Source organism: Planococcus citri, chromosome 4 (genome assembly GCF_950023065.1).
Source record: "Planococcus citri chromosome 4, ihPlaCitr1.1, whole genome shotgun sequence".
NCBI classification, from domain to species: domain Eukaryota; kingdom Metazoa; phylum Arthropoda; class Insecta; order Hemiptera; family Pseudococcidae; genus Planococcus; species Planococcus citri.
The window spans coordinates 52,782,795-52,806,233 of record NC_088680.1 but is presented as its reverse complement, the minus strand read 5'-3'; the positions used below and the strand labels follow the sequence as shown (position 1 = coordinate 52,806,233).

Sequence of the window (23,439 nt, the reverse complement as noted above, 5' to 3'; positions counted from 1 at the left end):
AAAAATTTCAATAATTTCCTAAAAAAACACTCGAAATGACTCAAAATGCTTTCCAATCGATGTTTTTTGTTCGAAAATAGGCTGTAAGCCAAATTGCAGCTTTTTATGTTGATTCGTTCGCGAACGGCTATTCATTCGCCTATTTTTTCAAAAAACCTCATCGGAGAAAAGTTTGAATTTGAACCAAACAAATTTGGGTAATCGAAAGATACACCAAAATTGAACCTGTCATTCTTTGATAAAAATTACCTATTCTAACACAAAAAATTTTAAAAATTTGCTAGAGCCCTCCGAATTCTTTGAAACCACAACCTATCAATTCAAGAGGTCAAGAATGGTGTTTAGAAAAACAAATTGAAGTGACTTTTTTTGATTCCCCTCGATAAATCTTTATTGCAACCTCACATTGGTCAACTGGGCAGCATACCAGTGGAATCTTTACACCCCTGGAAGGACACAAAGGGTCTCTAATATTCGGTCAAAATTTGAAAGCGAAATGACATGTTGTCTGTGACCATCTCAATGAGACTGAATTCAAATATATTGGTTTATTTTTTTCATTTTGACTAATCTGGCCTTGAACCCACCTCCCTCCTTCACCCTCTGATACCTAGTACCCTTATTTTTCAACACATTTTTCTCGTATTTAATCAAGTTTCAACTTTTAACCATTTAAAACATGATTTTCCGGTGTTTTTGATTTTTAGAGATGTTTTCGGATTTTTAAATATTTTTTAGGCACAACTTACTAAAAAATTACCTAAATCAATTTCTTTATTTTTTCAATGTTTTATAGGTAGATACCTATTCGACGTACTTTTTTAAAAAATGTCTAATGGTAGGTGTCACTTTTGTATTCTTTTTTTTTAGAGCATACGAGTATTACCTATAGATGCAACAAAAGTAAATAGGTACCTACCTAATGAGAAAGTTATGGCATAGAAAGTTAAATATCATCTCTTCAGTTTGAAAAATTATAATTTCTTCAAATTTTTGTTTTTTAGAGTATTTTTTACCATTTTTTTCCAATTTTTAAAATGTTCATGTGACACCTATCTGTTTATCAAAAGAGCAAAATCAGTTTTTTAATTACTTTTTTCAATTTTTTTTTTTTTTTTGAAACTTTTACATGTTAGGTAATATTTGTCAGCTCAGTAAAGAAAATATGCCGTTTCTAGCCTGGGACTATAGTCACATAGTCCAAGGACTGAGACCATAGTCACATATTCCAAGGACTGAGACTATAATCACATAGTCCAAGGACTGAGACTATAGTCCTTGAACTAGTTGGACAATGTGAATATAGTCCTTGAACTTGGTGACTATAGTCGCTCAGTCCATTGACACGATTGGGCAGAGAATCAGCGTTAATTAAGTAAGTACATAAGTTTAAGGGAGAAAAATAAAAATAAATGTAGAAATGAAAATATTGAATTTAAAGAATTTCTAAAATTAAACTTGCAAAATTTTCAAAAATGAATACTCACAAAATTACAAAAAAATTTACAATTTTCAAAAATTAAAAATTCCAAAAATTATATATCTCTAAATTTTGAGTCACAATGCAGTCAATGAGTGAACTCGGCACATGGGTCAGGTGTGTCACTCATTCAACCACCACAAAACCCATTTTGGACGAATTTGGAGCTTACAAAATAGTATAACAGCAAGGTTAAATGGAGGGAAATATACTGACCCGGAAACGATCCCAAAACCGGAACAGATTGAATCCTGATACAAATCCAGTCCGAAAACCTATCCCGAAATCGAAATCATTATTTTTCTAACAAAATTGTTTCAGTTTTGGGATTTCAAATTTTTGATTATTTTTTTTTCAGATTTGATTTTGATAAATTTGTCATTTTACATCATTTATCATCATTCATTCAGATTATAATAGAAATTACTCAACAAATTGAGCAAAATATGCATTTAAAACATTTAACTATTAATTACACCATCAGATTCCCCATGCCAAAACCTCCCATTTTTCAGACCCCTTACAGGGTCCATCAGTCAATTTGGGCTTAAAATTGGTTGAAATGAAGATCCTGAAACCAGAACTAATTCATCCCAGAACTGCAACAATTTTTTAAATCCTGAAACCAATCCCAGAAGAACAAAACTAAAACAAATTTAATCCCGATTTGAATAAATTTTGATACCAAAACTAAACCCCAATGCCAAAATCGTTTCGTACCCGCAACTCTGGTTCATTTGTTCATTCACTATGGTGCAAGTTATCTGTCATTTTAACAAATCCCGTGGTGAACAAACATAACTGCACTTCATTCCTTATTAGTCGTACATAAGAACAGATAGATACTTCTGATTTCAAAATTTTCAGTGAGCACCTATAGGATGTTTTAAATTTTTAAATTGTTCAGAATTTTGTGCTCTTTAAAATGGTTTTTATTTGAAATTTCTATTGTTTACCGTTGAAAAGTTATTCCCAGTTCAAAGTTTTAATAAGCAATAGTCAATCAATCAAAAGCTTCATTTATTTACAAGTGTTTTCTTTTTTTACAATAGTACCTAAGATGATTACATCGCGCCTCGGGAGTAATAAGGTTACATCTAAAAAAAAATCGATTTTGACATTTTTACATTTTTGGGGTTTGTATATATGACCCCCCTCAACCAATAACACTTTGAGTTGGGTACATTCCCTAGATATTGTAAAAAACGCAAATGGCCTAACTCAAAATCCCAACAACATTGCAAGTTGTTTGGAGTTATAAGGGTACATCTCAAAAACTCCACCTTTTTTGAGCAAATTTTACAGTTTTGATCGTTTTGAATGTTTGTCAGATATAAATAGTCACGAGAAGTGCATTTTTTATTGGTTTGTACCAAATGGAGAAAAAAATTTCAAATTGATCACTTTTCAGACAAATGAATTTGCACATTTAATGAATTTTAGTTTCTTGAGAAAAACTCAAAAACTAAGCACTCTAGAAAAAAACTAACGACATTATGTCGATCGGAAATTTAATTCTCTACAACTTTGTTAACATGACATTTTTTTGGGCGCTTCCTTTCGCCTCCACATCAACTTTAATGAAAGGTTATAACTCAAAATGTTTTCCAAACATTGAAATATTTCCTCTTTAAGATTTTATTTTTCAAAGTGTTCTTATGCTAAACAAAAGTGGGATACCAGATCTTTAAAATGAGGTGCGATTCATTCCTCACAATTAATTATAAGTTGATAAAAATAATGAATCAAGTTTTTAAAAAAAAGAAAATCAATCTCCTGTAAAATTTCACTTTTTGAGATGTAACCTTATTGCTCCCAAGGTGCGACATAACATTCGTGGCCCTAGAATAGGGCAAAAGCCTCTCCCAGCCTGCACCATTCATTCTATCTTCTTGGGCAATTCTTTTGGAAATGATGATGAGTGAGTAGTTTCTTAGTCATCCCACCACTGTTTTTCTAAAGAGTAAGATATCCAACACTTTTGTAGAGAACATCAGTCACCCACAAAAGTATAGGATATCATTTCTCACCCGCAGGTGCTACCAATGAACGGAAGGCATCCTTCATTGTACATGCGTGAACGTCCTATTTTAAAGAAGGGTACTGCTCGATCTGGATATTTCTTCATTATTCTGCATTCGATCTGCCCGTTGTTCAAAACTGCTTTCACGATGCTAATAATACGGCAGTCTTCTATACTTATGTACCAATCATTTAACTCTTCTAGATAGTCCATGAGTTCTGGCTCTATCGGGCTATTTTCCATTATAAGTTTTAATATTTTCATATGATTATCACTACGTATTATAACTTCACTATCATAGGTGTAGATTTCATCAATTTTGCCTTTCGCTAATTTTTCAATCGCATACAAATCGTCGAATGTAACTATTGCATCAGATTGAGATTGATGGGAATACAATTGATAATGTTTATAAACCTTCGATCCACTCCATGCAAATTGTTCATGGCTCCAACCAGCTTCCTTTAATTTTAGCCTGAGGTTATTAGCGAACTTGCTTTCATTTTTATTGATGTAATGCAACCATATTGGGTATCTCTCGCGGATAAACTTTTCATGGTTTGGTTGTGGGCAATGGATTTGTTTTTCCGCTAATTCAGGAGGATTTTTAACGATTGCACTAAATTCTTTTATGCCTTTTGTTTGATTAAGAGCATGCAGATTCACATGATTCGTCCATACCTTCTGAAAAGCATCTTTCACACTGCATGCTGTGCAAATGAATCGATCAGGGTCCTACAAAATTACATTTAGAAAAAAATTTCAATAAAATGAAAATTAAGTCATTTTACATACAGAGTGTTCAAGGTTGTAGAGGCGAGCAACATATTAAAATTTCAAGTCTGCTTGTTAAATTATTTCAGAGAAATTTAACATAGGTATATAAAAATGCTTTGGGGTACCCGATATTTCAGAACACTCTGTATTTTATATTCTGCCATTCTCGGAAGTTTTCAACTCACCGTCTCTTTTATTAGTTTTGTAATTGTTTCATTTATTTTTTTCTGTCGACGAATAAATTCAGCTTCCCGACAATTAATTAAACGCTCATGATACATGCGAGATGCTTTCAGCTGGAACTCTGGTGCAAATTTTGAGATATAAACTTGAAATTCTAAGGATTCGTCTTCCTGCCTGTTTTCTGGAAATAAATATCAACAACCTTTATATGAAATTTAACAAAATAAAAATTGTAGAGCCACAGTTAAAGGCTCTAGAGTCTAGTGTGACGATTGACTGACTGAAGTATTCGGCTTTTGATAGAATTTGATTTTTTTTTCAGCGTTTCCGATTTATAATACCTAAGTAGTAAAAAATGATTTTAGAGTGTTTGGGCATTATGTGAAATTTTATCTTCAGGACTTTTCAAAAAATGTTTACAAAACTGTTGTGAAATTTCTGCAGATTCTTCCCATCGCGAAAACGACCTTGAATTTGACCTCGAATGTTTTCAATTGTACTGGTGAGGCCCTGAGGGCAGTTTCAAAGCACTCATGTTAGAAATGTTTTACTGCTCCGTGACTTCAGTGGAGCAATCAAAGGGGAGAGAGCTCAGAGGCTAAGCCCCCCCCCATCTAAACCAAAAAAATGTTGATAAAAAAACGTACAATTCAGATTCGGATCAAATTTGTAAAATGGGACCAATTGATAAATTGGATGTACTTGTTTAGTAGAAACTAAAAGGTAGAGGAGCTTATTCAAAATGTTTGTACCTAATGATAAAAATTAAGTATTCCAAAGTTCATAATCTTTAACTTCACTTTGCATTTTTTTCAATTGGGGCCTCAAGTACAAAGAACCGAGATTTTTCGGGGGAAAAAACGGTTTATTACATAAAAATGGCGGTTTCAAAGTTCAAGATCGATTTCCAATTTTCTATATCTACATATTATACAAAATTATGGAAGAAAAGGGGCCAAATCAAAATTTTTGTATAAGGTAAAGATTATTCATTACATATTCAATTTTCTGTGTAAAATTGTCACCTACAGCAAAAATCATAAAAATCAACTTTCGAAAGTGAAAATAGGAAAACTTTGGATATGGGGCGTGTCACATTACCTAATATTTGTATTGTTTTTTTTTTTAAATAGGTACTTACGGGTATTCTCAGAATCTACGAATTCATTGACGAGTAAAACACATAAAACTACTCGTGATACAAAAAGTTTCATATTGATTGTTTTAATAATTTTAAAAATGTTGATGATTGACTTTTCAAGCAAGAGAAGAAAGGTACAACTTACAACGATGAAATCTCACTGGAATCAGCTTCGTTCATATTTTGTGAAATAGAACGTTAAGAAAATTTCAGCAGATGTGTAGGAACTTATCTAATCATTGCTATCTGCCAAATGAAATTTTATTTTTTTTAGTTCCGCAGTTTTGCTTTTTAATAAAAAGCCACATAACTCCTAGAAATTTTAAATTGAATTACACAAGAATTCTTTAGGTATTTATCAGGTAGTTATTATTGAAAGGAGGCAACATTGAAGAGACAAAATTGGGTATATTTTTGATATGATAGGTACCTAGATAATTGTGGTTTAAGTCGTTCGAAAGGATATATTCAATTTACTTTTTTTTCATATATAAACTTTTTGAGTAAGGTGACCACCAAGCGAATTGTTGATAAATATTCAGAAATCAAGTTTTTTCATAATGACCTATTATTATTATATGACCTTTATTTATGTAACACGTGTAGCCAAGTGAGGTAAACTGGGGCGATTGCCCAACCCCCCTCCCACCTCGGCACCTAAAATAGTAAAATTTCTGGAAATTTTCTGTTTTCTACCTATTCTAATCAACCAATTATTTTTGAATAATTTGAAGAATGAGTCAATTTTTTGGATAAGTGAATAATTATGAAAAAGTGTCATAAGGCTCAGCAAACTGGTCACATAAAGAGAAAATCCAAGGTTTATAATTCGATTTTAATATTTCTAACGTCTATTGAAAATTTCAAATTTCGGGAACTTGGTAATCAAAACTAATTTTTGATACTTTTTTTTCGGGTTGTCATATTTTTGAATTTTGATAATTTTTGAAACGATTTAATTAATACTCTTCGTCATAAAATTTCAACTCACTTTGATAGCCAGCTCTCAGCACATTACTTCTTTAATAATTTCCAAAAACCGATCAAATTTTGGGGTCAAAATTTTTCAAAAATGCTCAAAAGTCATTTTGATTGAAATATTTGAATTTCTCGCGAAATTTTAATCCATTTTGACAGGTCGCATGACACTTTTCGAAAAATACCAAAAATCATGAGATCATGGCCTAATTTTGAGCTCAGAACTCTTCAAAAATGTTGAAAAATAATTTTATAATTGAAATTGGACTATGTGACTATAGTCCATGGACTATATGGACTGGGCTAGAAACGTTGTATTCCCTCTCCCTTTGCTCTGTTCGTTTCATTCAACTCGCCAATTATTTGTAAGACTCCCTCCCTCGTCACTCTCTCCTTATTCTTTGAGAAACGTACTTACATTTAGTCATGATTCTACAGTTTACAAGTCTGCAGACTAGATTTCAAAATCCCGAGTCTACTTTGCGAGAAAAAAATGGCATCCTTCGTATAAAAAAATTCACCATCATCGAACTAATTTTTAAAAACAACTCGACCCCCAAAAAAATATACATAATACTTATATAGAAAAATAAGAACGCCATTAAGACGTAAAACGAAATACAAAATCGCGTCGTGGAATTCACTCATTCACTATTATGGTAATGAATTAGGTAAATCGTTGTTCAGTACGATGCGATGCAACACTTTCATTCAATTACCACATTGTTAAAATTAAACACGAACGTCACAATTTAGCAAAACTGAAAAATAATATTAAATCGTTTTCCATGTATTTTCGTTTTAGAATATAAAACGTATTTAAATTCAATTTATGGGAGAGAAAAAAACGCGGGAAAAAACATAGGTACCGCGAACGTATTACGAATTCTGATTCTGCTTATAAATAGACGTACCTACGAAAGGTATCATTTCAAAAAATTGTCCTACTCTGGGTGCCTGTATAATTGTAAGAATGACACCTTTAGATATGGTAAGACACTAATGAAGTAATGAGTAACACTTATTTTTTGCGTTTTGTTCTAGATTTAGTCACTGAAACATTGTTAAAATGTCAGAACGTATTTCAAAATGCACGGGATAAATGCGTTGAAAATACAATCTTTGTTCTGAGATATTTCTGTGACTATATCGATATTAAGGATGTATGCGGTCTTAAAAACCGTGAGTACTTACCTTTGGAAACATTTATAGATTACCTATCGATATTTACCTACGTACTTGAATTTTACACCAGTTTTTGGAAGTGATAATGTATGCCGTCCAAAAAATGTCATACCTGCTCAGCTCGGACAAACGTATGCATTTTTGCAAAATTCCAAAAATAAACTCAAATCTGAATTTCAAGAAATCAAGTTTCATTATAAAATTACCGAAGTTGCTCAAGACGCGGTAAGTTATGTACTTATTAATCAATAATAATGCTACACCTGGAATAAGATACGAGTACAAAAGGCTTTCATAGAATGGAAACAAAATGATTATCTACTTTACCGAAATAGTACAATAATTATTAGATAATTACAATTTATTTTTGAAATCTTGAGATGAAAAATATACTTACCATTTTTTCGACAAACAAATAAAACAACTTCTTGAGAAACAAAATGATTGATTGATGAATTTATCATTTCACTTTCTCCCATTTAAATTTTTTCGTGCATTTTCCTGAAAAGTCGTTTAATATTTTTCATCGTTTATTATCGCGTAATTATTCATATTTTGTAATCAGATGAACAGAAATTAACAAAGTAAAGAAATTTATGTTTCAGAAAAAAATTGCTAAAGACATGTCTGGAACAGTTAAAGTAATCGTCGACCAATATTCGGAAAAGAAAGGATGGTTGAAGTCATTTACCGCATTCATTGTCAGAATTGCTGCGTTCTCTTTTCTATTCATTATTTTCAGGTTTGGAATGATATTGTTTAGATTGATAAGATAATGTGTTTTTAATGGTAAAAGCTTTAAAACTGATCTTCGACAGAAATCTTCTAAACGTAGACAGACAGAAAAACAAAGCAAAAACAAAAAAAAATGAATAATGAAACACAGATTTTGATTGATGGTTAAAAAAATAAATGACGACCGTGATGCAATTTGGGTGAGAAGAGAGGATGATTCAGTTCAACTTCCTTTTTGTTCAGTTTAGGTCATGCTTTAACTTTTGAGGAGTATTTTTAGAATGATTTCGTTGTCGAATGGAAAAAGTACACAACTCATACTGCCTCCTCTTATTTCATAAAAAGGTCAAATCGACTCTCAAATTGTGTAGGTACCTACCTAATTTAATTTCTCTTTCATTTTCTTATTCAACTCGAGACGGGTTTTCACTCGTAAAGTTCAATAAGTTGCTACATGAGCTGTGTAAATTTGTTGAAAAAATTGATAAAATTCCAAAAATTATTCAAGATGACCAAAAATTGATACGATACTACCCGTACCTATCAGATTTTCCCAATCAACTAAAATATGGGGAAAAAATCACTTGAAAATTGCTATAACATTGGAAAAATTTACTCACACATAAGAAAATACATCCTAATTACAAATTGGGAAAAATGTGATAAAAGGGCGAAATTGAGCCAAAAATGGTTAAAAATTACGAAATTAGATGATGTGAAGGGGGGAAAAATATATCATCGAAATTGTGCAACAAAATACAAAAATTTTCATAAAATTCATAAAAAAAATTAGCAAACTTTCATAAAAATGATTGAAAAAACTTTGTGAAGATTCTAAAAATTGCTACATCTTCTAATAGAATAAAATAATACCAATGTCAAAATTTTTACATAATTTTCATCAATTTTATTTACATAGATTGGAGTTGATTTGTTCACCATCGATTCACTCATGAAATGATAAGTCATTAGAGAATGTCTGAATCTTTTGAAAATCGAATCAGATGATCAAGTCAAGACGAGTTTTTCAATCTGTTATTAAGAATTGCGAATGATTCGTTCGCGAACGACTTCCTCAGATGGAATCGTTGAAAACCCGAATTAGGTATAGATTGTAAGTGAATTAAACGATGAAACATCCTAGTTTTAATCCTATTGTCAAAACCTGGGCTTAATTCGTTCGCGAACGATTTGCTCAGATTGAAAAATCCTAAGGGAACGACTGAATCACTACTGAATCAAATCCAGGGAAAAGGGACGTGGAAAAATTAGACTCTTTTAAGTACATTTCATAAGAATTGAAAATGATTCGTTCATGAACGATTTGATCAGACTTGTCAAAAGCTTAATCGCGAGTGAATGAATCACTAATCAACCGAACTAGATTAAATATTATAACATTTAATAAGTTGACATTACAAAAGTAGATATTATCAGAAATTTGTGCAGATTCGATTTCGAACGATTCGTTCAGGAACGATATGAATCGTTCGAGAACGATTGAATCATTTGGAAATTGAATCAGATCAGATGATACACGATAACTCAAAAGAACGATACATTATTCAATTTTTCAGTAAAAATTGTGAATCATTCGTTCGCGAACGATTCGCTCATATGATGAAAATCGTTCGCGAACGAATGAATCACTGAAACGTTGAATTAAAGATAGGTACCATGACGAAACTGACAGTTTTGATCCTATCGTCGAAATCTGGAAACAATTCGTTCACGAACGATTTGTTCAAAATTGAAGAATCATTCATGAACGACTGAATCACTTGTAATTGTAAATCAAATCAGAAAAATCAAGATGACATAACAAAACATTGTTTAATCTGACAATTAAAATTATAAATGATTCGTTCACGAACGATTCGCTCAGATGAGAAAAATCGTTCGCGAATGAATGAATCACTGAAACATTGAATTTAAGATAGATGATATGACAAAACTTGACAGTTTTGATCCTATCGTCGAAATCTGGAAACCATTCGTTCACGAACGATTTGTTCAAAATCGACGAATCATTCATGAACGACTGAATCACTTGTAAATCGAATCAAAAAAAAATCAAGACGATATAACAAAACATTGTTTAATCTGACAATTGAAATTACGAATGATTCATTCGCGAACGATTTGCTCAGATGAGGAAAACCGTTCGCGAACGAATGAATCGCTGAAAAATCAAATTGAAAAGTACAGGTGACATGACGAAACTTCACAGTTTTAATCTCATCTTCAAAAACTGGATTTCATTCATTCGTGAACGATTTGCTCAGAATCAAGAAATTATTCGAGAACGACTGAATCACAATCTACTGGATCAATTTCAGTGAAAGAGATTAGATTGTGTAAAAATTCTCGTACTTCTTCAAATCCATCAATTAAAATTGAAAATGATTTGTTTGTGAATCATTCATAACTACCAATTCTACCAAACCCATTTTGTAAATTCCCCCGTCCTCCATCCTCTGCCTTTCAATTTACTAGAAGGCAATTGAATTCATATAAGTTAATAGAATTGCCTAACCAGTTTGCCGTAAATAATCAAATACTTACCTATGAAATTCATAAATCAAGACTAGTTGAAAGTTTGGTCTTGGGGGGGAAATATGCTTGAAGAATTTCAAGCAGAATTAATTAATAGTAAATTCAAAACGAGTAGGTAGGTAGGTACCTATTTAAAATTTGAAGATCTTCAATTTGAACTTTCATCGTGATAACTTTGATTTTAAAACCAATTGTTGAGAACGAGATTTCGGATTAAATAGAAACCCAAGCTCAGTGTGGAAAATTTTTTCAGCAAATGGAAAACAATTTGCATTGATTTTTGTATAGAAATTTCTGCATGTTTTGTTGAAATTTCTATTCCCTTAGCTGACGATTTCCTGGTGGATTATATTTCCATCATTTTTCAATAAATTATTTGTTTACTCTAGAGTAGGAATGTTTAGGTATTTCAATAATACAATAGGTACCCTCGTGGGATTCATACGTATAAATATTTTCATCGGAATTTTCCTCATAATATTTCCCTGATGAAAAAAACGGAAAAGTACCTACCTTATAATATACGTAACACAGAAGCAATTTCTCCCAAAAAAAATCGTTTTTCGACTCTGGCCAACTGTAAGGTTGATTTTTAAGGACACAATTAAGACTTCATAAATGGTACGTCATAAATAAACACGCTCAATATTTTTAGCCTTGTTTACGATATCGCTTTTCGTTGTCGTATAACTTGGACCTATAGTATACCGTTCGGTGTTCGGCGTTCGTCTCCCTCGTAAAAGCTCTAATACATATAAAAACCAGCGACGCAGATATAGCATTTTACAATGCGGTTATCCACCAAAGTGGCTCTATGGTTTTGAAAGTTTTAAATTCCTTTTAAATGGCAACCTTGAAAATTAGTACGTTAAAAATACGATGTCGTAAAATCGCTGAAAATATGTACTATACGTAGACGTCACGAAAAAGTGTTTTATAAAATTTATATACTTTTTTTTATATGTATATGTAAACGTATAGCATGTACCGATCGAAGTAACTGTTTAAGCAGTGCTAACCTTTCCCTAGTGATGTGTTTCAATAGCCTGTATAGTGTATAACAAATTGTTAAAATTTTACGATCCCTTTTTAGCCCCATCCATATCATGTTATTTATCTCTTTGTGAAATATTTTTTGTAGAGGTGAACGCCTCGTGAGTTCACGTAGGTATAGATGAAGATTGCATGGTGGTAATATAACTATATCCCAGCGAACGAGAAAAAATTAAACCAAAATCCAATTAATTCGATTTATCGCTTAAAAGTTGACCATTTTGTTAAGTTTCTATTAGAAAATTATATATGCAGATTTATGAGCACACGTGCACGACAAGTTGCCTAATCATTTTCTACGTTATTTGTTGCCAAATCAACTTGTTATAAGCACACGCAAAAAGTTACCAACGCATGTAAAAAGTCAACGATGAAGAGTTTCTTTTGCATGAACTTGAGCATATGCTAAGAACATTCTGGCTTTTACAGTTTTTGGTTTTGGGCGGTTTTCAATTTTTTGCATGATTACGAGTAGACTTCATAATAGGGATTTTCTTTTCTTTTTTTATTTGAAGGTAAATTTTACGTTAAATTGACTGGTTAATTAGCTATGGAGGGAAATTGGATGGGAAGATAGAAAAGCAGAGAGTTCATCCTGGAGGCTATAGAATTTGTATTTAATCAAAGAACAGTTAATGTAGTCTCATATCAGAATCCTGGATTTTCTTTTCATATACCTACGTAGTGTTTTAGAAACGAGTACTTTATTTAAATTTTACGTGAATGAAATCTAGATTTTTGAAAAAATGTAAATTAGGCAGGTTAAGGTTATTGGCAAAAATCATCCATAAATTTTTGATGAAAAATTAATTTTGCTCAAACGAGCAACTTTTATGATTTTTTTTCATACTTGACGAAAAATCAAAGAAAAAATGTTGGAAAATTTGGAAGGGATTATTTTCAGTCGCTGAATATTCACGTAGAAATGGAATCTACATGGTGTCTAACAGTCTTGCGTAACCTGTTTTTAGTATTAGTTCTTTTACTCAAAATTTCGCACCAAAAAAATTCACTATTTTATAAATCAAATTTTTAAAAAAATTGAAATTTTCATTTATTTTCTTCTTTTTAAAAATTGAAACATTTCAGTCTAAAAATTTTCCGTTTGAAATTCTATTTGTTCAAAAATTGAAATATGTATTTGAAAACAGATCCTCCTGGAAGTTCGAATTTATTCCTACTTTTTCACGTTGTTCAGCTTTTTTGAAACTTACTTAATACCCTTTTTCCATTTTCTAATTGATAGAGTTTTATAACTTGAAAATTTTGCATATTCCTATCCCTTTTTTAAAAATCTGAATTTTGAACAACTTTTTTCTAAGTGGTGATAAAGTTGAGAAAAATCTGAAAATTTAAACATTTGGAATTCATTTTTAAAAGTTGCTCTTTCCCCTTAAATTAAACGTTTGAAAAAATGCTCCCTATTTTTTTCTTTTTCTCCATGTTTTCTGTTTGTTTTGTAAAGACTATTTTGAATCAGAAGGGAAAAAATAACTAGACAGGTAGGTACATTTTCTTTTTACTGATACTGATACTCTTTATTGACATTCGTTCGCGAACGAGTCACTTATACAAATCAATTCAATTCATTCGCGAATGATTTACCAAAAATTATTCAGTTCGTTCGTGAATGATTCACCAAAAATCAAGTAGATGAATCGATTCATTCGTGAACGAGTCACTTATACAAATCAATTCGTTCGCGAATGATTCACCAAAAAATCAAGCAAATGAATCGACTCGTTCACTTATACGAATCAATTCGTTCGCGAATGATTCATCAAAAATTATTCAATTCATTCGTGAATGATTCACTAAGAAATTCAATTCGTTTGCGAATGAATCGCGAACTATTAATCAATTTATTCGCGAATGATTCACCAAAAATCAAGTAAATGAATCGATTCGTTCGTGAACAAGTCACTTATACAAATCAATTCGTTCGCGAATGATTCACCAAAAAATCCAGTAAATGAATCGACTCGTTCGTGAACGAGTCACTTACACGAATCAATTCGTTCACGAATGATTCACCAAAAATAATTCAATTTATTCGCGAATGATTCACCAAAAAATCAAGTAAATGAATCGACTCGTTCGAGAACGAGTCACTTATACGAATCAATTCGTTCGCGAATGGTTCATCAAAACTTATTCAATTCATTCGCGAATGATTCACTAAAAAAATTCAATTCGTTCGCGAATGATTCACCAATTATTAATCAATTTGTTCGCGAATGATTCACCAAAAATCAAGCAAATGAATCGATTCGTTCGTGAACGAGTCACTTATACAAATCAAATCGTTCGCGAATGATTCACCTAAAAATCAGTCAATTTGTTCAATCGCCAATCGGTTGCGAATGATTCGATTCGATTCGATTCACTTCGCTTGAAAACAGATCAATTCTTATGCAATTAGTTTCACAAAAACCGAATCAATCGTAAATTAATTGACCCGTTTGCGAATGATTCACCAAGAAATCAATCAATTTATTTAATCACCAATCGTTCGTAAATGATTCGATTCAATTGTAAACAGATCAATTATTGCTATACAAATGTTTCAAAAAAAGTGACTCAATTTGTTCGTAAAAGATTTGTATTTGAAGAAAAGTCGATCTTCTCACGCATAATGTGTGAGTGTTTTTTTTTCTTTTTGAATCTTTTTTTTTTTTTGTAGTTTTGTAGGCTTCGAAAACAAAACATTGAAAAAGTGAAGCAAATTGGTGTCTTTAAACCAAATACCAATGTCGTTTTAACGTTTACTATGTATTTACTACAAACGGCACTACAGTACGTAATATCTTGCATATCCCCATGTTTATAAAATGTATTTTACTTGTGACTAAATTGGAAGAATACAGTCGAGGATAGTAAGGAACAATACACAGTGATCAGGTTCAAGGAGAGTTAACTGCAGGAAAGAGAATCGTAGACAGCTAACAAGCGAAGGAATTCTAGGAAACGTGATTTCTTGTAAAAGAGCTAGATTTGTAAGAAGGAAGCGAGCTCCGCATGGCTCCCTCCTCTCAGTGACAGCAAAATAAGACTGTCTTGTCTTGTAGTGGTAAATAAATCCCGAACAAAAGATATACTAGCCTATCATAAGATATACGGCGCTGCGTATACCCGTGAACGACAGTTATTTCAGGGTGCACAACCAACTGGTTTGGGTACTTAAATGTCCACGCTTTGCACATGTGACAGAAGATTCGAGTGAAGGCGAACAAGAAGAAGAAGAAGAAGAAGCAACAAGAGTTTGAATGGGATGACCACGTCGTGAAGTCGAAGAAGACCGACGGCGCGATTCTGACAAGGTGTGGTAAATTAGGGAGACAGGTTTTAAACCATCTATTGAAACTGTTAGAGACATGTATGTAGTATTTGGATTCGATTGTGAGAGTTTTGTCGCGACGACCTTGAATATAGAGATTTGAAGTTACGAGAATACACCATCACGATGCTAAATTTCAACTTCTTAATTTTGTCAAGTTTTGAAAATTTCCTACGATATCAAAGATCAAATCAAAGTCAGGAGTAACGACAGTTCGAATAACTTTTTTTAGAGGATTGTGGAAGGGTAGGAGGAGGTCCAGAAATCAAAATGCAAGATAAAAATTCAAAAAATGATGTATGATTTGAAAATTTTTTAAATTTACAATTTATGAATAATTTAAGATTTTTTTTGTAGGTACCTAGGTACCTACTTACCTATTGAAAAATCTTCGAAAATTTTTGAAAATTAGAACTCAAATTTTTTAACAAAATCACAAGTTTTAAAAATAGATTTTTTCGAAAAAAATCATGATACGTACCTCGATTCCCTTCATCCCTTCATAACATGACTTTGAAAACTGCCACTTCATGATTTGATTATCAGGTAGAAAATTCCCAGGATAGCAGCAAGTCATTGGCTCTTATTTATGACCCTTTTTTTCTTTTTTTGAAAAATTACCTACAGTTTTTAAAATATAACTTTTCTCACTTTCTAATATGAAAAATGGTTCTCAAAATGCAATGAGACGTGTCTGGAAAAAAAATTCTCAGTATTTCTGCCACCAAAATCATTTTTTTTTTTTTTTGCAGTTTTGGGTACAGTTTTTATGCTCCAGCATTACCCTATGAAACTCATTGCTTTGTTAATGCTTTGATTTTGGGTGAAAACGCACTTGTAAATTGAGAGGTGGAGTCAAAACTCACTTTTACTCGTACCATTCGCAAAAGTGAATATTTTGACTTGCGATTTTTTCATTGTATGATTCGGATGCTTTTGACTATGAATAAAAATTAGTTTGACGAGGTGTAACCCATAATGACTGGCATTAATTTGTAAAGCCAGACATCAAAACTGACAATTTTGTATTGCTTCATACTAAAAACTGTTGAGTTTTTGCAATAAGATTCCAAAAAGTGTTGACTTTTTTCTAAAGATTGACCAAAAGCCACGCTTTCTTGTTAATAAGGGCTGAAAAGTCTCTCTTTTTAACCGAAAAGTCGAAAATAAAAAGTTCTATTTTTTGAGCAATTATTGTTTTTTAGGTACTTACTCGAAATTTCCAAAAATTTCATAGAAATGTCGTTCTTTAGCCTACAAAATGCAAAAAAATATTATTAGGTATTCGTTTTTCGAAAAAATGTAATTTTGTATTTTCAAAAATTGTGTATTTTTGTAGAATTGAGAAATTTTTGAAAAAATTATCGCTATAGCAGTTATAAAAATGTTTACTTTTTTTTCAAAAATTATCCAAAAACTTGGCTTTTTTGTTGTAAAATTGCCAAAAAGTATCATTTTCTGCCAATTATTTGCCAGAAAAATTGTTTTGTGCTAAAATTGTCGAAGTCTTGATTTTTGCCAAAAATTGTAAAAAATTCTTGCTTTGCAACAAAATTGTGAAAAAACTGTTTTTCCTTTTTGAAAAATTCCAAAATGCTTCATTTAAAAAAAAAAATTGTCTACAAAGTCTCGTTTTTGGCCAGAAATTTCTAAAAAGCATTTTCTCAATTAAAATTTTTTTCTCGCGTGTGTCACTTTTTTGACCCCTTTTTCAAGTTTTTTATGAGGTTCTTAGAAGTTGAGTTTTGAATGTTTTGAGTAGGTACAATTTTGAGGACATACATATTACCTTAATTAAAATCACTCTATTTTTGTGAAAATGAATTTTTGCAAACTGAAAACATTTTTTTTTCATAGATAGATTAAGATCATTTGCAGTTTTCAAGTTCACCCACCTAAATTGGAAATCGTTTTTTCTTGTTTTCTCGAAATCAACTTTTTGATAAAAGTGATGTTTGCTTCTATAAACCCTCTCATATCATATAATATTTTCTCAATTTTTCGAGAAAAAAAAATCATAATCGAGAGGCTGGAAGAGTACGTAGGTACTATTAAGAGACCTAAAATGTAAAAAATAGATGAATTTGAACTGATCAGAGTCCTCTAAAACCTAGCGCGCAATCTCTCACAGATAATCCCCCACCCCACCGCCTCCATCCACTGCTGAGATTTAATTTTTAAAAATACAAATTATTTTATTACTTACAAAAAAATGATGAAAATGTGTTTTCATGTGATTTTTAAAATTTTTTCGATGGTGGCCTTCAGCTTTCTTATTCATGTTGTAAAATTGAGTTTCTGTATTGAAAGTACAAATTCGAGCTTTTTGAATTTCAATTCGAGATTTTCAATTCCTAGGAATTTTTTTTTTACCCTGCCCACTGCAGATTTCCTTCAAGTTAATTCTGTCTTGAGGTATGATTAGCCCAGTCAAAGTACGATTTGATCCGGACATAATTGGGATCGAAGGGTTTTTTTTTTGAGAATATTGTCTAGGATGATGTGGTGAACAACATACTGAAAGCCCCCACCCCTACCCTCAGAGCTAATCCCCCCACAGTGGATCATGCAAAGCCCCTTAAAATCAGTTTTTTGCCAAAAAATTCTAAAATGTCAACTTTTGAGTAAAATGAGCATTGGTTGTTTAATCTCCTCTCAAATACGTATCAAATGAGCTATCAACCAACTCCCTAGCCCCAAGGGGGGTGGTGCTACGACCCCTCAAAGTGATGTGATTTTAATAAGTTTATATTTCATGACTTTGAGAGACTTGGAACCTGTTCTAATCGATCAAATAAAGTCGAACTTGTGGAATGAGATTCTTTCGGGACCTAAAGTCGACCCCTAAAGTGGGGGGGGGTCAAATTCGAAAATTACGGAAAAGTCATTTTTTGGAGGGGCATAATATGGTCCCAAATGGATGAAAATGGTCCAAAATCATATCATTGGTCAGTACTCCCATTTTGATCAACATATCCAAATTTTAGCTTCCTAGGTCATCCCCACTTCTTTTAAGGAGGAAAAAACCGAAAATAGGGGTAATAAATGAGGGGTTTTCTACTTTAATTCCGCCTTAAATGAGGCGAGGATGACCTAGGAAGCTAAAATTTGGATATGTTGATCAAAATGGGAGTACTGACCAATGATATGATTTTGGAACATTTTTAATCCATTTGGGACCTTGTTGGCAGTTTTGCAAGAACATAAAAATACGTGAAAATTACGATTAAAGTCACCTTCTTCTTGAATTACTCTGCACAACTAGACCAAAAAATGAGTGGAATCGAAGGAGGGTGGCCGATAGTGATGTGGGCGGTTGTAAAAACACCGGTGAAAACCGGTAGTTTCGCCCCAAAACAACCGGAAAAGCGGTGGCTTTTTTAGAAGGTGGTAATTAGCAAAACTACCGGTGGTTTGAACAACCTACCGGCACCGGGAAAATCCTCAAAAATAGCACTTTCTGGCTCTAAATTTTACACTTTTCGCGATTTTTCTCTCAATTTTACCCTTCAATTTGAATTATTTGAAGTACAAATTACTTTAAAGTGTACTTTAAGCCAATTTTTTCAAACATGAAGATAATACGTGGATTTTTTACATTTTTCATTATCTTTGTTCAATTTTTTCAACTACAAATTGGTGGTGAAAAACAACCGGTTAACCGGTGGTTTTTACGAAAAACTACCGGTTTTTCACCGGTGGTTTTTTAATGACGAAATTTACAACCGGGTGTTTGAAAAACCACCGATCCACACCACTAGTGGCCGATTTTGTTTTTTGATTCAGTTTGACAAAAAGAAATAAGCTAGATTGGCTGTTCATATCACTTTTAGAAAAACATTCGAGATTGGACAAGGACACCCATGTATATTTTGGATTTTCCTTCTTCCAAAAGGTTTTCCCCCTTCGTCATTTAAAAACGTCTCGAATCAACGAAGGTGGATTTCATCGCAGACGTCATACCCATATTTCTTGTACGTATTTTTTCCTCGAACCGAAAATAAATGCATCGTGCGTCAACTACGTAAAATCGTCATCAAGACCTTTTCTCATCTCTTTATCTCTCCACAATAATTCCACGCGCATTGAAAATCATCTTTATCGTAATCGTGTATAACGAAAAGCTCAATATAACAACAAATCCATCGTTGATAAACGCCGAACACTTACGTATGATTTTACGTCACGGTCATTTGCATTCGTTTTCGTACACTAAAGTGTTGTATAAGTACTTGAATTCCCACGTGAAAAATTCATTTACTTACTCGGAGCTCTTTTTTAGATATACATTTAGGGCGATTCGTTTTCCTTATTTTTTATTCGCCTGTGTGTGTATATTGTTGGAAATGTAAATATAAACTTTATTCTTATTAAAAATCACCTTTTATACGAATTTTCTTTCGGTCTATGACGTCACCAGTGACCCGATTTCCAGCTATAGAACCTTATAGCATATAACCGCGTGTTTCAAATGTTCACAATTGGAAAACCTTTCTAAGTAATTATTATTGTCTGGTGTATTTCCGGTTAATTTACCTACTCTACGCACAAATATTTATTCCGTTCATCATTGGGTCATCGATAATAGGATGAAAGACTTGGAAAGTGTGGGTGGCCGGTGATGAAGGTGAATTTTCCGTAAACTGCAGAATGAGGATTTTATGTAATGTCCTTGGAAATTTTCCCCCTTTTTTTTGTAGTATCTCGTTCATTGACTCTGATACACACGTGAACTTCAATTAATTAAAGTTACAAGTTCACGCTTTACTGTGATGCGTGACACCAAAAGGAGGACATTCGACAGAAGAGCGATATGTTACTATGGAAAGCACTTACTTGATTTCATGCCGATTAAAGGGCTTTTTTTTGGTAGGAGAGAAGAGAATCCTTATAAATGATGGTGTTCTGTAAACTAGGGAAATTAAAATTGGAAAATTAAGTAATCAAGGTTATTACGATGATGACTTTTTTGATGGATTTTTTGATCAGAAATGATAAATTTTGCCCCCTTCAGGTTTAACTATAAGAGCAATGCGGCTCAAAGGTGTTGAAAATCATGTTTTCACAAAGGATGATAACATACAGGGTGTCCAAGGGGACCATTACGTACTCGTATACAATACGTAGCAATAAAAAATCGCAATTTTCTAGTTTACTGGCTGAATTCAAGGTCACATATAACTACGTAGGTTACCTACTCATCAATTTCCAAAAACAAGGCTTTTAAAGTACCTACCAACGTAGAGGTTTTAACATTCTCGGTCTGGCCCAATCTAGATGAAATTTTTTAGTAAATTGAGTTTGATGGCTTCGTATAAAATATCAACTCTCAAAGGACGTAATTCAATCTGAAAACTTTAAATTAGCATGATTAATTAGCCTCGAGGCGAATTTTCTTCAACACCTTAATTTGAAAATGGTGTTCGATAATATTGCACGTAAAATCTTTTATTAGCTTAATTTCGACATATAAAGCAAAACCACACGCGACTCGGTCGCATTATTAAAAGCTCCGACGACGTCATAGTAAATTAAGCTCGACGCGGGCTTATTCGCTTGTACACGAAAATGATGAAATTTAACGATGCAAAAATTAATCTAATTCGAAATTGAGTTTAAATTTATGAAAATATTTAAATCCGTCGTATAACAACGTTATAAATCATCAAATACGAAATGATACTCGTCGCGCAAAGCGCAATTCGCGTAGGAGGCGAAACATTTCGCTTTTCGCGAGTTTCGACGACTTGTTAGTTGTTACGTAGCTAGACGAGAATGAAAAATGATTTTCGGCTCTATCTAAATTTTCCACCTTTACAGTTGCCATAATTACATTTCCAATTACTTAACGGATGTCGAAGAGGATAACATGTACATAACCTGGTATTTTCGTAAAATTGATTATCGAAGATATATCAAAGGTAAATTCACGTTGCTTCCGTTGAAAAGTGGAGAAAAACGAGATCTCTCAGATGTGTATCAGATTTACTTGACGACTGCTGAGAAAGCAGAATTTGTAAGTTTTTGCAATCTCGACTGACAGATAAGTTTTTGAACCGGATATGGGGGTTCTAAAGGGGTGGAAATCGATTTTGGAAAAATAGTGTGTGGTTGGTCTAATGGGTCACTGACAAGCATCAGTCACTTTTAACGGATGGAGAAGTTGATTTGGACAGTTTTTAAGGCACAAATATGGAATTTCCAAAATATGGCTAGAGGCTCTAGAACGACTTGAAACGACCTCCGTCAACTCATCGAGTTGAAATTAGAGTTCAAATCAAAATTTCAGTTTCTCAATTTCATTGGATAAAATTTTGAGGAATTTTCAAAATTCTGAAATCTGCTGGAGCCTCCAGAAATGCTCGAAATGGTTTGAAATCATTTCCAATCGATAGGGAGATCAAAAGTAGACTGCATACCAGATTTTAACCTTTCATGATTAATTTGATGAAATTTTGATCTTTTCACATTTTTGGCCCTTTGATTTTCAAAAATTTACCAAAAATCAAAAAATGAACTCGAGCACCTGAAATTTTGGCTATAGAGATGTATTTTTGCATGCTCTGTCGATTTGATTTTGTTCGGTTCAAAAATTTTTCTGCAGGTTGAAATACATCTCTCTTGTTAGGTTATTTATGCGTTATTTATAAAATGATTGACGATTTTGATTTATGTTACAGCTGCATGCTGTAATTGGAACTTTGTTGATGTTTTTCTTCACAATACTCTTCATTAGTATCGATCTTCTTCTGTATAATATATTGGATGATATAAGAACTCATGGAAATATCAGTTACGAACAAATAGGTAAGCTGTACCACTAGATAGGATTTTGTTGAAATTCTGACTTACTCATCTTACTATGTTTTTTTCCTTGTATTGATTCATACGATACTTCTGAGAAAAGATGTAAGGCACATTTATCAAAAGTTCCAAATTAAAAAAAAAATCAAACTCTTTAGTGGGGCCATGGGGAAGATGGATAGAAGGGGTTTGTCTCAGGCTACATTCACCAGGAGGGTTCCAAAATGAAGGACCTCACATGAATAGAGAATGAGTAATTTGTAGAAGTAATTTGTACAGGAGTCGGACCAACAAAATTCATAGAAAAATTTCAATTTTTATACCTACGTTTTTATACAAAATTGCTCAAAATCAATTAATTTTAGATAATTGCTCAAGGCTTGTTTTGTTTCTCGAAAAATTGCCATAAAAATTGAAAAAAAATGAAATGAATTTAAAGGGAAAACGAAATTTTGATTTGACAAAAAAAAGAAGCTTTTAAGCAATTTTGTAAAAAACGTAGGACATTTATTTGGCAAACTTTGAAATAAACAGAGGACTTTTTAGGCAGGAAGGCAAAAATTAATACTTTCTGGACGTTTTGGCAAAAAGAACACAAATTTTTGAGCAATTTTGATAAAAATTACGACTATTGGGCTACCTATTTTATAAAAAAAAACTTGACGAAAAAACGTTACACCTTTTCATCAATTCGTTTAAAATTAATAGATAAGTACTTTTTGACAATTTTGATAAAAAAATAAAATAAAAAAACAGGAATTTTTCGACAATTTTGATAAAAATTAAAATAAAAAAAACAGGAAATTTTTGACAATTTTGGTAAAAGTAGGATTTTTGGACTATCTTGGGAAGATCTTGTCTGTTTGACAATTTTAGCAAAAATTGATTATTTTTGACAATTTTCATCATAAATCGATGGTTGAACACTTTTTTGACAATTTTGATATCAAAAATACCTTTTTTCAACAATTGTGCCAAAAATGGACACTTCTTGATTATTTTGTCAAAAATTGACACTTTTTGATTTAGGCAAATTTGCCAAAAAAAAAATAATCAGAACCTTATGAGCAAGTTTTGCAAAAAACAAGACTTGTTTGGCAATTTTGAAACCAAAAGATGACTTTTTAGGCAGGCAAGGCAATAATCGATGCTTTTTGGAAGTTTTAATAAAAAAAAAAAGGGTACAA

General features: G+C 32.3%; 2 protein-coding genes across 2 annotated transcripts in view; one reads left to right on the top strand and one right to left on the bottom strand.

Annotated features, from left to right (window-relative positions):
- LOC135845876 (protein sneaky-like) overlaps positions 1-23,439 on the top strand; it is a 131,098-nt gene that overhangs the window by 104,075 nt on the left and 3,584 nt on the right. The window contains exons 4-8 of the mRNA XM_065364724.1: positions 7,627-7,764; positions 7,838-7,992; positions 8,373-8,509; positions 21,269-21,464; positions 22,129-22,255. Of these exons, the coding sequence (XP_065220796.1) occupies positions 7,627-7,764; positions 7,838-7,992; positions 8,373-8,509; positions 21,269-21,464; positions 22,129-22,255 (753 nt within the window). The remainder of the gene's footprint in view (positions 1-7,626; positions 7,765-7,837; positions 7,993-8,372; positions 8,510-21,268; positions 21,465-22,128; positions 22,256-23,439) is intronic.
- On the bottom strand, positions 2,484-5,807 carry LOC135844393 (uncharacterized). The gene is made up of 3 exons (XM_065362571.1): positions 5,605-5,807; positions 4,466-4,644; positions 2,484-4,238 (listed from the first exon to the last, which is right to left on the bottom strand). The coding sequence occupies exons 1-3, from the start codon at positions 5,675-5,677 to the stop codon at positions 3,507-3,509; spliced, it is 984 nt and encodes a 327-aa protein (XP_065218643.1). The 5' UTR covers positions 5,678-5,807; the 3' UTR covers positions 2,484-3,506.

What these genes read in the sequence shown, in the direction of transcription:
- LOC135844393 (XM_065362571.1), bottom strand. Translation starts at nt 5,677, where the DNA reads ATGAAACTTTTTGTATCACGAGTAGTTTTATGTGTTTTACTCGTCAAT. An exon ending in CGTAGATTCTGAGAATACCC is followed by an intron (nt 4,645 to 5,604) that starts GTAAGTACCTAT and finishes ATTTATTTCCAG; the next exon opens with AAAACAGGCAGGAAGACGAA. An exon ending in CAAAACTAATAAAAGAGACG is followed by an intron (nt 4,239 to 4,465) that starts GTGAGTTGAAAA and finishes GTAATTTTGTAG; the next exon opens with GACCCTGATCGATTCATTTG.